Source organism: Electrophorus electricus, chromosome 6 (genome assembly GCF_041902795.1).
Source record: "Electrophorus electricus isolate QZ-2024a chromosome 6, ASM4190279v1, whole genome shotgun sequence".
NCBI lineage: Eukaryota > Metazoa > Chordata > Actinopteri > Gymnotiformes > Gymnotidae > Electrophorus > Electrophorus electricus.
In genome coordinates, this window is record NC_137502.1 from 37,467,056 (window position 1) to 37,482,406 (window position 15,351).

Sequence of the window (15,351 nt, forward strand, 5' to 3'; positions counted from 1 at the left end):
CATGGTAAAACCCACGCAACGTAATAAGATAGTGCAAGAAATGTAAAAACACCAGAAAAAAAATATTGGCTGTAGAATGTACCTTTTGTTTGAGCTCCGGATGTGCGTTCCGCAGTCTCAACTCCGCTGCAAACTTTTCTCTGCCGGAGCGTTAGGAGGGGTCCTGCGATTTACTCGGCACCACCCCACTTTCACTCCCTTTACACAAGGTCCGTGCCTTATGCTTACACTTACACAATACAAAGCGTGCAGGGCGGGGTCCGTATCTGTTAGTACTCAGTCTTCAGAGTGGTTGGTCGAGTATACGTTTGACTAGACTGCTTGTCCGTACACGCCAAACATCTCGAAGACCGTTCATTTTATTTTCCCACTTACAGTTGCTCATATTCTCTCTCTCTCTCTCTCTCTCTCTCTCTCTCTCTCTCTCTGTCACCATGTTTGTATTACTCAGTCCGTTGAGGGAACTTCTAAATATTGTCATGATTTTAGTGCAAGTTTCAATAGCAACCACTTGTTGTGTTGCCACAGCAACAATTCTGCATTGGACGGAATTTCCTCTGTGCTCTGATATCCTTCAGGCTACACCAGAAAAAGTGTGTGTGTGTGTGTGTGTGTGTGTGTGTGTGTGTGTGTGTGTGTGTGTGTGTGTGTGTGTGTGTGTGTTTATGATGAGTGTGTTTTATGTGTTTGTATGTGTGTTGTCTTTATGTGTGTGTGTGTGTGTGTGTGAAAGAGAGATGTATGTGGCTAACAGGTGGAGCATTACCTACATTTGGTGGTAAGATCAGTATGGAGGGAGAATGTCATTAACCTTCTAGAACATGACTGAAAAGAGCTATTTGGTTTTCCAGAATTACTGACACTAACCCTTTCCAAGGTTGTTGAAGTAGTCCGAGCTGTTTCAAGTTCCAAGTTTGGTTTATTCGTCACATACATAGTCATACACAGTATAACTCGTAGTGAAATGGTGGACTGTGTAACTGTATGACACATGCTGTAACTGTGTGACACATGTCACTGCAGTGCACGCCCTAGTGATGAGACAAGAAAGGAATTTACAAACCTGTCAGACTAGATTTCTCCTGCAAGAGGCTTCATTAGTCCCTCCCAGTCCTGCCCATCACACAAGCACACATGCGCGTGCACACACTGTTCTCCACTCTGGTCACAGAGACACCCCCACAACACACACACACCCTGCCCCCCAACACACACACACACACACACACACACACACACTCTCCTGTAGAGCAGGTTGTATGTATCCTCACTTCTGCCCCTCAGCCACTCTCCTCCGCCCTCATCTACTGCCTCATCTCCACCTCCACCACCAGAAAGGCAACTCCACTCTCTACCACATCACCCACAGGACCCCACCCACCCTCATCCACTGTAATGGGAAACAGCACCCCAATCTCAAGTCGTGCCACATTGGTACTCTTCAGGTCTCTGCTGTTCCAGCGATGACATCAGCAGTACATGTTTCCAAAAGAAGCTTGGACTAGCATGTCTGTAATCTCTTCCATTTCAGTGCCCGTCAGAAACAGAAAAAATATCTCAGATACTGTATGTGACAGATACGTTATGTAAGATACAAGCCAGGTTATGAAGTTAGCTCTTCTTAATATTAGGTTTCTCATGAACAAATCTCATTTAATTAATGATTTCTTTATAGCCCATGGGCTTAAATTTATATTTTTAACTGAAACATGATTAAATTAATGTACTGCCACAATCATATTAATTGAGTCAGCACCCCCAAACTTCAACTTTATAAATGTCTCTTAAGCCAGCCGGAAAGGTGGAGGTAGTGCTAGTCTATTTAACACTTCCTCCCCGTGCAAGCAGGTATCATACCCACCACCTTACTTATAAACTTACCTACCACCTTACCCACCACATTCTTAAAGAATGTCTTTCACTCAATAGCAAAAGACCTTCGATAGTAAACACCTCATTCTTATCAGGTGTTTTTCTCACTAAAAACTCACTAACTACTGCAGTGGTGTAGCCTCTGGTGTAAGTGTGTGTATGTCTGTGTTTGTCTATGTGTGTTTTTGTGCTTCTTCTGTGGCACAATATGACAGTCCTGTTTAAAAAAAAAAAGATTTTACACATTAGGAGTTAGAGGGTTAACCAAGGCTACTGGGTGTTCATCAGGGATGTCAAAGTTTAGTGGGGTTTATTAGGGCTAATAATGTTACATAGGGTTAGTCTGGGGTACTTAACAGTTAATTTGTATTCATTAGAGTTGATCAGGATTAGTCAGGTTTAGTCAGGGTAAATAAGTATTTATTAGGGTCAGCGGGGTTACGTTAGGGTTAGTCAGCAGCATTATTAGGATTTGTCTGTGTTAGTCTGGGGTAATTTGTGTTCATCAGGGTTAATGATATTTTTGTAGGGTTAATCTCTTAGAAAAAGATGTCCTAATGACAAAGTTAAAAACTTTGAAGAATAAATTATTTAAAAACGAATGCGCACACACACACACACACACACACACACACACACTTATGATTAGCCCAACTGTTTTCTCTGTCTGATCTCTACTAGTGTGTGTGAGTGTTTTGTGCTATTCTGCATTCTTTGCTATACATTAAAAGCAGTCGTATGATAGGAGGAAATAACATAATTTAGTGTTTATGTTGTAGACCTCTTGAGGTACAGTGATGTGTGTATAGAGTCATCTCTGTGTATAATGTAACATTACACTTTTGTGCTTTAAACACACTCAACACCTCTTTCTGTTTCCCTGCTTCGAAGGCTGAAAACAATTCCCTCTGTTGCTGGGCAACTCAAAATGGTCTAAGTCATCAGCTACCATACCCCTGTCCCTCTCCCCTCCTCTTTGTATGTCTCTCTCTCTCTCTCTCACACACACACACACACGCACACACACACACATGCACTGTACTAATGTGGGTTATCTAGAAGTTTCAACAGAGAAAACAGGATGTCAGAGAAAACAGATATGTAACTATGGTGGCATCTAGTGGACAAAGCCAGTACTGGATGCTTTGTTACAACATATGCTAGACTGCAATTTGTTTCTGTTCTCTTACAACTTAGCAAATAAGGATCTATATCAGACCAACTAAGGAATAATATATTAGGGTATATTAGAGTAGGGTAGAGTGGCACAGTTGTATTAGGGTATATTAGGGTAGAGAAGAGTGGCACAGCTGTATTAGGGTATATTAGAGTAGGGTAGAGTGGCACAGTTGTATTAGGGTATATTAGAGTAGGGTAGAGTGGCACAGTTGTATTAGGGTATATTAGGGTAGGGTAGAATGGCAGAGTTGTATTACGGTATACTAGGATAGGGAAGAGTGGCACAGTTGTATTAGGGTATATTAGGGTAGGGAAGAGTGGCACAGTTGTATTAGGGTACATTAGGGTAGAGAAGAGTGGCACAGTTGTATTAGGGTATATTAGGGTAGGGTAGAGTGGCACATTTGTATTAGGGTAGAGAAGAGTGGCACAGTTGTATTAGAGTATATTAGGGTAGGGTAGAGTGGCACATTTGTATTAGGGTATATTAGGGTAGAGAAGAGTGGCACAGTTGTATTACGTTATATTAGGGTAGGGCAGAGTGGCACAGTTGTATTAGAGTATATTAGGGTAGAGAAGAGTGGCACAGTTGTATTACGGTATATTAGGGTAGGGTAGAGTAGCACAGTTGTATTAGAGTATATTAGGGTAGAGAAGAGTGGCACAGTTGTATTACGGTATATTAGGGTAGGGTAGAGTGGCACAGTTGTATTAGAGTATATTAGGGTAGAGAAGAGTGGCACAGTTGTATTACGGTATATTAGGGTAGGGTAGAGTGGCACAGTTGTATTAGGGTATATTAGGGTAGGGTAGAGTGGCACAGTTGTATTAGAGTATATTAGGGTAGGGTAGAGTGGCACATTTGTATTAGGGTATATTAGGGTAGAGAAGAGTGGCACAGTTGTATTACGTTATATTAGGGTAGGGTAGAGTGGCACAGTTGTATTAGGGTATATTAGGGTAGAGAAGAGTGGCACAGTTGTATTAGAGTATATTAGGGTAGAGAAGAGTGGCACAGTTGTATTAGGGTATATTAGGGTAGGGTAGAGTGGCACAGTTGTATTAGGGTATATTAGGGTAGAGAAGAGTGGCACAGTTGTATTACGGTATATTAGGGTAGGGTAGAGTGGCACAGTTGTATTAGAGTATATTAGGGTAAGGCAGAGTGGCACAGTTGTATTAGAGTATATTAGGGTAGAGAAGAGTGGCACAGTTGTATTACGGTATATTAGGGTAGGGTAGAGTGGCACAGTTGTATTAGGGTATATTAGGGTAGAGAAGAGTGGCACAGTTGTATTACGGTATATTAGGGTAGGGTAGAGTGGCACAGTTGTATTAGGGTATATTAGGGTAGGGCAGAGTGGCAGCTAGCCAATAGAGGATGCTGGGGGGCCACCTCCCTAGTGAAAATTGTTATTTTCATTTTTAAAATAAACGTTTTTAAAAATAATCAATAACTAATTATTTTAAATATGAGTGTGATAAACTGCTCAGTAGCATGTAGATGTAGAGACATCTGATGTTATTGATAAACAAGTGAGTAGAGGAGTAAAGACATCTGATGTTATTGATGATAAAGTCGGTGGTGGAGCACAGACATCTGATGTTATTGATAACGGAGTCAGTGGCGGAGCAGAGACATCTGATGTTATTGATAACAGAGTCAAGCACATGCACATGCCACTGATGGGGGTATTGCAAGGCAGGGTGACAACATAAAAACAGGGTGGCCTCAGGTGGGAGCCATGGAGGGGGGTGTGATCTTTCTCTCTATGTGAAACACTAGGCATGTCCACAGAGCCAGAGACAGACCTAACCCTAGCCAAACAGATCTAACCCTAGTCAAATAGACCCAACCCTAACCAAACAGACCCAACCCTAGCCAAATAGACCTAACCCTAACCAAACAGACCTAACCCTAGTCAAATAGAACCCTAACCAAACAGACCTAACCCTAGCCAAATAGACCTAACCCTAGCCAAAGACCTAACTGTAACCCATCCCTAATTGTAGCCAAACAAACCTAACCTAATCAGACCTAACCCTAGCCAAACAGATCTAACCCTAACCCATCCCCAACCCTAGCCAAACAAATCTAACCTAACCAGACCTAACCCTAGTTAAACAGAACTAACACTTACCAAACATCCTTAATCATAGCCAAACAAACCTAACCCAAACAGACCATATCACCCCTTCAGAGTCTACACTGATTACCTATTACATCCCATGTTAAATACAAGGTTCTTCTTATTACATATAAAGTCTTGCATGGCCTGGTACGGCCTGGCTTTGCATTACCTGGGCAAGCTTCTTCAGCTATATGTCCCATCCTGTACCTTAAGATCACAAACTTCAGGCGAAAAAACTCTTCATCTTCTAAGGTTTAATTTGACCTCTGTGGGTCATTCATCATTTAGTGTAGCTGCTCCTAAAGGAGCATATTATGGAAAATGGAATATTCTGCTCCAAATCTTTTTGGAATAACACATCTCTTCCCACATTTAAATCTATGTTAAAGGCTTACTTGTTTTCAGTGTCATCAGTGCTCCTTGTGTATGTCATACTTGTAATGTTCTTTTTTTTACTTATTGTGTAGTTTGATTAATTTGTTTATGTTTTGATTAAAGCATCCTTGAACTTGGGAAAGGTGATGATTATATACCATATGTTAACCAATAGTGCATCACATATATTATGTATCCCTGCTTAGGGACCTGAGGCCCTCGACAACCTAATCCTATTTCAAGAGGTTTATGACCTATTTATTCTAATCCCCAATGACAAATAGAATATTAGTTCATTTGCTCTAATCCACATTTACCAATACACACTATTAGTTAATGTATCTGAGTTCACACTGACACTTTTCTCTACACAAGGACACCAGATATAAAAAATCTGAACACAAAGTTCGAAACCGAAACAGGCTAATATGTACCTTTTATAAACAATTTCCCTTCTTATGTAACAGGTGTCACACAGACATGAAATTCTGCGAAGAAACACATTTCTTCTGCTTTAATCCTTTTGAAATGCACCAGTGCATGTTTAATACAAAACATTTTAATAGAAAACGTAAAACTTGTAAAACACCAATAGAAATAAAAAACAAATATTTTAATACAGCAAAATATGGAAGGATTTGCTTAAGTAATGGAATGTATTAATAAACACAAGTATTGGTTATGTCACAGTGCGGTTTGAGGCCTTGTCCATGCTAACATGGGTAAATTGATAAAGATATCTGTTTTCATAAGTTTGGCAAATTCCCCCAGTAAAAGCACATGTTCAATTACATTTATCTGACACTTTTATACAAAGCAACTTAGAATTATGAAAGAGTATAACTTGAGGGTTAATGGCCTTGCTCAGGGGGCCAATATTGGCAACTTGGCAGTGGTGGGGCTTGAACCTACAACTTTCCAATTACAAGGCAAGTACCTTAACTACTGAACTACCACTGCCTGCTTCCCAAAAGGTAGGTTGGTGTGTGGATATGGGCCAATGGTGCTTTTGTAAAACACTGACATAGAAATGTGGAGTTTAAAGGCAGAACCCATTATCATTATTTTTATTGTAGTAGGTATTTTAATTGTCTGCTTACTTATTTGACTTTATCTGTCCAGACAAAGAAATTCTCTTTTTTCTCACCATTTTCTCTGTGCTGGCTGCTACAATGCATGTGACAGCAACAAATAAACAAAGAACCAAAATGTCTTAGGTTATAGGTCAGATACTCACACATGCTCACCCTTTCCATTGCTTTTTATTTATTGTGGTTGGGGAACTTCTGGAAAACGTACTGCAAACGCTAATATAGCCAAAACACAATTTATTTTTCCAGTTTACTCATGTTTGTGTGGACTAGGCCTGAAACTTCCCTTTTATAAGTTATAGCAGTTATAGATGAAGTATTCCTGCGCCAGTGGGCAAGCCCTCCCAGGTGTGGTAATCCCCTCTGAGCCCTAACCCAGGTGTGACGACTGCTGCTCAGTGTCAGTGTATCCTCAGATGTTCAGTAGTACATCAGTGGTGAGTTATACATTCTCTTCTTTACACCACAGTACAACAGAATGCTGCAGAATAGTAAGAAGAGCTACACCAGAGAGCCGGGTGGGGGGTGGAGAAAGGTAAATTGTCTGAAAGGTCATAGGTTATTTATTAAAAGAACAGACTGAAAAACAGAGAGTGTGCCATGAAATCACCTATGCCAGTGACGTACGTGGTTATACTGCTTATAAGAAATGGACGAATGACTTACAGGTGAGCAGAGAGGAGGGATAGAAAGGATGGAAGTAACAGGTCAGAAATCATCAGCACTGGTGAGATCGTGAGGAGATGAGGAGACAGGCACAGAAGAGGAACAGGAAGTGGACAAAGAGAGGGGGATGTAAGGAGGATGGACAAAGACCGGAGAGTGAGAGTACTGGTACCAGATAACTGAACAACATCCTAAAGCCACAATCTATCACAGAGAAAGGGAGAGAGAGAGAGAGAGACAGAGAGAGAGAGAGACAGGGACAGAGAGAGAGATGGGCAGGGACAGAGAGAGAGAGAGAGAGAGACAGAGAGAGAGAAAGAGCGAGAGAGTAAGTAAGTAAGAGAGGATGACCATGAGTGAGAGAGGGTTAACAGTGAGTGGGGGGAGAAAGACATGATATGACCTTTAACTCTGTAAGAACTGATGATCAGAAAGTGAATGATAATTATGTTAATTAATTAATAAACTAATCTTACATCTGCAAAAAATCTAATTTTGGCAATATTTAATTTTATCACATTCACAAGCACTAAGTAATGTGATAATGGAGAACTTGGAACTCCTAAATGAGTCAGTAACTAATCAGTTTTTTTCCCTAATGTGTTTATTTAAATAAGATATCTGCATTACTTACCATGACACCAGCTATGCCCAGGAAGAACCACAGCACTGAAGATGCCTGCATCTGGGCCACGATCACAGTCAGGCAATTCTACAGACACACACACACACACACACACACACAGAGGGCAGGGCTGAAGAACTCACACAAATGGTGGAGATGGGTAACGCAAGTACAGAGGGTGGAGCTGATGGGTGGGACTCACCGAAGAATTGGAGATGGATAACCCCAGTAAAGAGAACCGCTGTGGACAAACGTCTGTCTCTCCCAGGATTGTCTGAACGGTCCCCCCTAGACCACAGCAGTCAAACTGAGGAAACACACCACTCAGTCATGATAATATTATCCACAAAACACAAAACGGCCATTCACACACACACACACACACACACACACACTCTTGCAGTCATACACACATTTGTCATACTGCAAGTAAACAATGTGTGAATGAGAAAAGAAGTGTGTTGATGTGTGTGTATTAGAGGAGTGTGCTGTGGTGTGTGTATGAAAGGAGTGTGTTGGGGTGTGTGTATAAGAGGAGTGTGTTGTGGTGTGACAGGAGTGCATTGTGCTGTGTGTATTACAGGAGTGTACTGTGGTGTGTGTATAAGAGGAGTATGTTGTGGTGTGTGTTTTTGCTCCTACAGTGTTGTGGAACAGTTTGAGAATGGTCCCTCGTATCCAGTCTTTCTTAATCATGTACTGGCCGTAGACAGTGGCATAAAACTCCCCCACGTGATCTACAAACTGAAAACGATATAAACGTAAATGAAACCCATCGGAACATTTACTGCTGAAACCATACAGAACATTTACCCCTGAAACCAAACAGAACAAGTACCTGTTTGTTTGTCACTGTTTGTGTGTCATACCTTGTGGCTGTTATTGTAGGCCAAGATTCCAGCAATGATGGCAGCTGTAGCAAGAACCGTCAACAGACTGGAGTACTAAAGAAACAGAAAACAACAGACTGGAGTACTAAAGACACAGAGAACACAACAGACTGGAGAACTAAAGAAACAGAAAACACAACAGACTGCACAACTAAAGAAACAGAAAACACAACAGACTGGAGAACTAAAGAAACAGAAAACACAACAGACTGGAGAACTAAAGACACAGAAAACACAACAGACTGGAGAACTAAAGATGCAGAAAACACAACAGACTGGAGAACTAAAGACGCATTAACCCTATGATCTAGCAGTCATGGGCATTTATATTGGGGAAAAATGCTTTGTTTAGTACAGTAAAGTGGCTAAACAGCTCTTCACCACACAACTATGAACTTTCAGAATTATGGAGCTTTCAGAATTTGAAGAGATGATTAAATCAGTAAAAGAAAATCCTAAAATAAACCACAAAACATTATTATTAATAATAATAATAATAATAATAACAATAATAATTTTTATGGTTACAATAATAACTGCTGTAATAGACTTTCCCTCACCACACCCAGGGATGTCTTATTCTCACTGCAGAAGCCAATGACAGCAGTGAGAAGAATCACAGCACCCACTGCCATCAGCAGACCTACCACTGAGACAGACAACAGACAGGACAGAGGCACTCACTGATCAATCGTGTATACCCTTTAACTCTTGTTGTTATGTCTTCAAATAAGAATTACAACATTAACATATGTCATTTTAATATGAAATGTAAGTTTTTATTAAGTTGTAATGTGTTTAGAAATATTTAATACAATTAACAATATCTACATGAGCATTGTTGAGGTTTTGGGTCAGGGTTAAATTGCTAGTCATTATTAAAGAGTAACAAACCAAAGATGAAATGGTTGGTTTTCAAATCAATGTTGAGAGGCCCTTCAGCACTGAAACGCAGGTAGAAACCCAATCCCAGAATCAGCAGGCCTACCAGCTAGAAAGAGGGAGAGAGAGAGTGGGATAGTGGGAGAGAACAGAGAGAGAGAGAGACCAAGACCCATGAAGTATAAAATAATAATAATAATAAAAATAATAATAATATTAATAAAAGTAGTGGTTATATAAAGATCATCACTATATATCAGCGCTGCTGTGTAGTGGTTATATAAAGATCATCACCATGTATCAGCGCTGCTGTATAGTGGTTATATAAAGATCATCACTATATATCAGCGCTGCTGTGTAATGGTTATATAAAGATCATCACTATATATCAGTGCTGCTGTGTAGTGGTTATATAAAGATCATCACCATGTATCAGCGCTGCTGTGTAGTGGTTATATAAAGATCATCACTATATATCAGTGCTGCTGTGTAGTGGTTATATAAAGATCATCACCATGTATCAGCGCTGCTGTATAGTGACAATCTAAAGATCATCACCATATATGACAACCCCTTAACTCCCACCACTGATTGGACAGCATAATGGCGTCAAAAACTCTCCCATGTGTTGCATAAACTGGAGAGCGGAGCCCCCCCCCCGCCCGTTTTAAGAACTGTTAGTGTATGTAGTGCGATGTGCCGATGTCTGTGCTGGGTGTTTCGAACTGACATTATTCAAATGGAAAGAATGTTAACAGGCTACTTACTACATACAGCACGTTGAACAGTATGAGAATCCATTTACACATCTGTCCACATCCGTCCAGTGTCATATTTACAGAAACGGATGCAGGACCTGACGTTAGAGTAACACAGCTGTGACCAGGAAATATGCTGAATTGTACATCTAGATAAGGGTAGATGATGAATTGTTCTATTGATATCAAACATTTATCAGAATGAATACTGACATTCGTATCCAATAATCAACAGAATCACACTTTTCGTGTCAAACAGCTTACGCCGCAAATTCATTGCGCTTTCTGCGAGTAATGGTCAAATTTAACTAACTTGTCTGTTCATTGTGAAATTTCCGCATTACTTACCGGACTGTTGGAAATATTCGGGGTAAAACCTTCTAATCGTTAGCGTTTACACGTGCGTACCCAACCCTGAGAGAGCGTACATCCGGACTGTGGTTCTAATACAGTAGTTTTTCACAACTGTAGGACCCTCCCTTTCTGTAATCTATGGCTAAACATTGGTTTGTAACTCTGAGTGGCGGCTCACACTTGGGTTTTCTGGAACAGCCACTCCACAGTTGCGGTACTGCAGAATCGAAACTATACTGTGTCAGTTGAAGTGGAGTGTTACGGTAGCCGCTTCAAGTTACATTTTTAGATTACAATAATCATAACGATACTAGCAAGAATACTGGCAAAACCAAGCACTATTCAAAATCCATTAGACGTTAAAATAGCTATTCAAAATACAGCCTTATTCACCAAATGATAAAGATAGGTGAAAATGATGATGATGATGTTTGTTAGGTGGTAGGGTGTTAAAATCACAATAATGAAAGTGTCTTTAGAGAGTAACTGAAGTGTACTGTAGTATACGATGCATAAGTAGTCAAAGTTACAGTGAAGTAGACAATGTTTCCAGAAAAAAAACAGGATTTTCAAAAAACAGCTTCAAACGGTGGTTCTTCATCTGTGCAAGCAAAGTCCTTCTGATATTTTAGGAGGTAAAACCAGGTGTCAAGAATGACAAGGATGGTGACAGCTTGGTTTGATATGAAGCTATATTTTGTTTTGATATGAAGCTAATTTGTTGGTTTTGTGAATGTAGTAATTGTTTATTTGTTTTACCAATATCAGTTTTAGTTTATAAATGAGATGTTGCTTGATAATTTCTGAATGACGTGATGTGTCAGTTTCTGTGTTCAGATCACTTGAGCTCCTGAAAATATGTTCCAGTTTCTTAGCGATTACGTCTGACATACAGAAGAAACAGTTGGATTTTGCAATGAGGCAGAATATGCTATTCAATATTTGTTGAAAGGTTCTGAAAACCAGAGGGCGCTAAAACAATACCAGATTACTCAGCGCTGTTAACAATACCAGATTACTCAGCGCTGTTAGGTTTGTAGCCTGTTCAATTATTTTCAGACTATCATGTGCACATCAGTTTAAAGATTCGAGGGTTTTAACGGGTACGCACTGGTGCTTTCCCTGTGAACTAACCAAGCCCAGCGTCTGTGAGTCTCTCTCTACCTGAACAAGTCCAGTAACAAGGTAATGGGTTCAGAATCATGGCGAGTGCTCCAATACAGCACTCGACTAGTGTGTCTGTTGGCGTGCTAAAGACCTTCATACGCAGATAATAAACGCTGAGTTATAAACAATGTCGCTGCCTCTCTTCTAATCTAGTGACACTGCTGTGAACAGTACATTAGCTTCAATGCAGTCGTCTACAGCACCTAGCGAGCCGCTGTCGCAGGGTGGAGAGAGCGAGACAGAAAGGAAAGGGGAGGAGGAAGGAGCAGGAGAAGCGATAGAGAGGAAATGATGCTCCTTACTCCCCAACACACGCGCCTGAGATCTAACGCGCCGCCTGGAAGCGGATGGAACTGATCAAACAGAACGGAACGCGCGCGAGCTCTTTACCCAGGTTGGACGAAGTGGCCTGCAGCTGTCACGAGACACCGAAGGTCACTAGATGCACTACTCAACCCCGCTGTGCTCAGGAAAGACGTGGAGCTAGCGAGGTGGCGGAATGAAAAGCTAATTAGCGAGAGGGAAGCTTATTTGGTTTATTCTCGGATTTAAATTCATTCCTCGAACAGTAATAGAAGCCACATTGGCCTTTCTTTTACGCAGGGCTACCTGATACGGTTAGCACAGGACATGAGCTATACGCTTTACGATTTACGCTATACGCTTCCCTTTACATGAAAAAGCGAAACATTTGGCCACTGTATCCGGGATGTCGACAACTGAATCTCTAAAGCCGTGAAGTCCCCACTGCCTGGTCTGTATTGTTAGTCTCTCCCTAATTCCTCTCCATAGGTCTGGCTTATTTGGATTCGTACTCCTTGCATTCTGTGTCGCTCCTCTTCTGTAAATCAGTTTCTATTCGTGTTTTATGACTCGTGTTTTCGGCGTTTAAGGAGGGAAGTTATTCCTTTTAACGGCCCACGTAGGCGACCCTTGCCGAGGGTTACCGCCGCTGAAGTCTTCGTCATGGTCGTGCAAGGTTCTGTCATTCAGTGCTGCGGTGTCGAATCGTTTCTGCTGTAATGATCATGCCTAATTTAAACTGGTTTCAGTGTGAAAGAGAATCGGTTTGGTCTTTGTAAAAAAAACGGGTAACGTTACCCGCATTCAGGGCACAGCTCCGGCGAAGGACAGGGTAAAAATAGACGCGAAGAGCCCTTGAGTGTTAATGTCGACCGACGTTGCATCTATACGGCTGCCCGGTAAACGGGGGATCACGGACTGTGAAAGAGACATTGATACTGCAGGCGAACAGAACTCTGTGTCGTCTGGAGCTGTTCGGGGGATGAAGCGAGGAGATCCAGAGCCAGACACAAATACACCGGCCACTTTGATCGACTTGGCCGGAGCAGAATGCAAGCGACCACGGATAGATGGTGTCGGAGAGACCAGCCCGGTGCTCAGCCAGGTGAGGAGGATGGGGGTGATTGCTAGGAAACGGAGGTGTCCGGTCTGCCCAGATTCTCCGATTACAGCTGTGTGACAGTGCCTGCAGTCCAAGCCTGTTCACAACCAGCTGTTTATCTCAGTGGACAGTATGTTTATTTAAATAGCACTTCATATGCTGTGGCAATTCAAAGTGCCTCACAAAAACAAAACAATGATGGAAATAAAACAAATAACAAAACCGATTACATCCCGTGATCTTAGGGAAAGGTTTTGTGAAAAAAGGGGTTGTGTTAATAAAGTTGATTTTGTCAAACTGAAATAGCAAAAGCCACTGTTTGGACAGACTACCTGAATCTCTCAGATATCCTGTTGTCATACTGAGTCCTCTAGACAGAGAGGAGAGGACATTCTCTTACACAAACATTCAATGTGTGCATTTTACAAACGCATACCTCAATCTGACAATCCCTCAGTCCTATTCATCTTTTCACTTGTCCAGTTACACACACTCTGATGGAATGGCAGCAGTTAAACTAACAAGTCACAGAGGAGTGTTGGATTCAAATGGGTTCAGTTGTCTCGATCAATAGTTTCTACTTGCAAAGGTCAACACTTACAACTGGATGTGGGAGAATCTGTATGGGTTCAGTAGAAAAAGAACAATTAAGAACAAACCAAAGGATAGTTTGTATGGAGGTGGGAGAACCCTCTCTACTGCCCACTGGATTCAAGGGTAAAATGACCAAACCCTTAGACTGGATTAGGAGGCCTCAGACTGGAGGATTCTAGGGCTCCCAGGAACAAACCAGCACAGGGTTTAACAGTGTAGTGTCTCCTCGGCCCTCAGCAAATTACAAACTTTACGAGATTAGTTGAGGTTTTCATAATGTAGCAGAACTTTCAATAGATTCAATGTTTCTAAAACATCAATATGGAAATGTCATTATGGAAGGAATATACTGGAAGATAAATGTGAGAGTAAAACGATGAGGAAACAGACAGAGAGTATGGAGGGTCACCTCAGTGTTAGCAGAGTGAGATAGTGAGGAGACAGAATGTGGAGGGACACCTCAGTGTTAACAGAGTGAGACAGTAAGGAGACAGAGTGTGAAGGGACACCTCAGTGTTAACAGAGTGAGACAGTGAGGAGACACAGATAGTATGGAGGGCCACCTCAGTGTTGACAGAGATGATTAGCATTAATGATTAATGTTAGTCTATGCTACAGAACCTGAACTCAGGCCATGTTTATCTACAAGTTGTCATTACACTGAAGTTCCTTTTAGGTATACCTTTAGCTATTTGTCTGATAATACAAAGAAAGCTTTTCCTTATATAAACATTTCAGAGAGTAAGCAGGAGACTGTGTAGCTGAGATGATAGAGACAGAGATGTCAGCACAGCAAGCAGGGTGTTAAGTATGTTAAGTATGCTGGGTACAATTGGAAAAATAGAGCAGAATTGGAACTAAAAATTGTTTTTTTAGGGGGATACACTTGTTCATTAATTTATTTATTATCTAAATTAGATTTTAAATGTATTATGGTGATCTGTTGTCAATGACATTTCTCTCCATTTTTAATTTCATTTTTATATTTAAGTTTTATTTTATATGAGGAAGTCTGATTTATAATCACTTTCTGCAAAATATATTTGTCTTGGTACTGAACGCATTGTCCAGCCAGTCCTTTCTTAAAATTTATAGTGATTAATTGAATGACTCACTTTTACTTTTCAATCTTAATACTGAATTATAAATAGAATCCAGGGAGTATAAAGTTGGTTTAGGGTTAACCCTAATCCTAATCCAAAGAATGTAAGGTTGGTTTAGGGTTAACCCTAACCCTAATCCAGGGAGTATAAAGTTGGGTTAGAGTTAATGTTAACCCTAATACAGAGTGAGACAGTGAGGAGACACAGAGAGTATGAAGGGCCACCTGTAACCCTAACGCTAATCCAGGGAGTATAAAG

At 41.0% G+C, this 15,351-nt stretch overlaps 3 protein-coding genes across 7 annotated transcripts in view; 1 reads left to right on the plus strand and 2 right to left on the minus strand.

Annotated features, from left to right (window-relative positions):
* emp1b (epithelial membrane protein 1b) overlaps positions 1–335 on the minus strand; it is a 7,749-nt gene extending 7,414 nt beyond the window's left edge. Inside the window, exon 1 of the mRNA XM_035524872.2 lies at positions 83–335. The gene's annotated coding sequence lies outside the window, so the exon portion shown is untranslated. The remainder of the gene's footprint in view (positions 1–82) is intronic.
* Positions 336–6,039: 5,704 nt separating this feature from the next.
* cd9r (CD9 molecule related) lies at positions 6,040–10,969 on the minus strand. 3 transcript variants are annotated; one of them, XM_027028982.3, is made up of 9 exons: positions 10,819–10,969; positions 10,480–10,568; positions 9,725–9,821; positions 9,391–9,479; positions 8,810–8,884; positions 8,583–8,684; positions 8,143–8,247; positions 7,950–8,027; positions 6,040–7,150 (listed from the first exon to the last, which is right to left on the minus strand). In XM_027028982.3, exons 2-9 carry the CDS (start codon positions 10,543–10,545, stop codon positions 7,070–7,072), a joined length of 693 nt encoding a protein of 230 aa, XP_026884783.1. In that variant the 5' UTR covers positions 10,546–10,568; positions 10,819–10,969; the 3' UTR covers positions 6,040–7,069. The 3 variants fall into 3 exon arrangements, with proteins under 3 accessions (XP_026884783.1, XP_026884781.1, XP_026884782.1); XM_027028980.3 differs by having other exon boundaries at positions 6,040–7,519; positions 10,819–10,968; XM_027028981.3 differs by having other exon boundaries at positions 6,040–7,519; positions 10,480–10,619; positions 10,819–10,916.
* A 1,314-nt stretch (positions 10,970–12,283) lies between these two features.
* LOC113589374 (RNA binding protein fox-1 homolog 3-like) overlaps positions 12,284–15,351 on the plus strand; it is a 39,889-nt gene continuing 36,821 nt past the window's right edge. For all 3 annotated transcript variants that reach the window (XR_014124350.1, XM_035525735.2, XM_081716780.1), the window contains exon 1: positions 12,284–13,399. Coding sequence is in view for 2 of the 3 variants with exons in the window: in XM_035525735.2 (XP_035381628.1) it covers positions 13,160–13,399 (240 nt within the window). In the remaining variant the exon portion in view is untranslated. The remainder of the gene's footprint in view (positions 13,400–15,351) is intronic.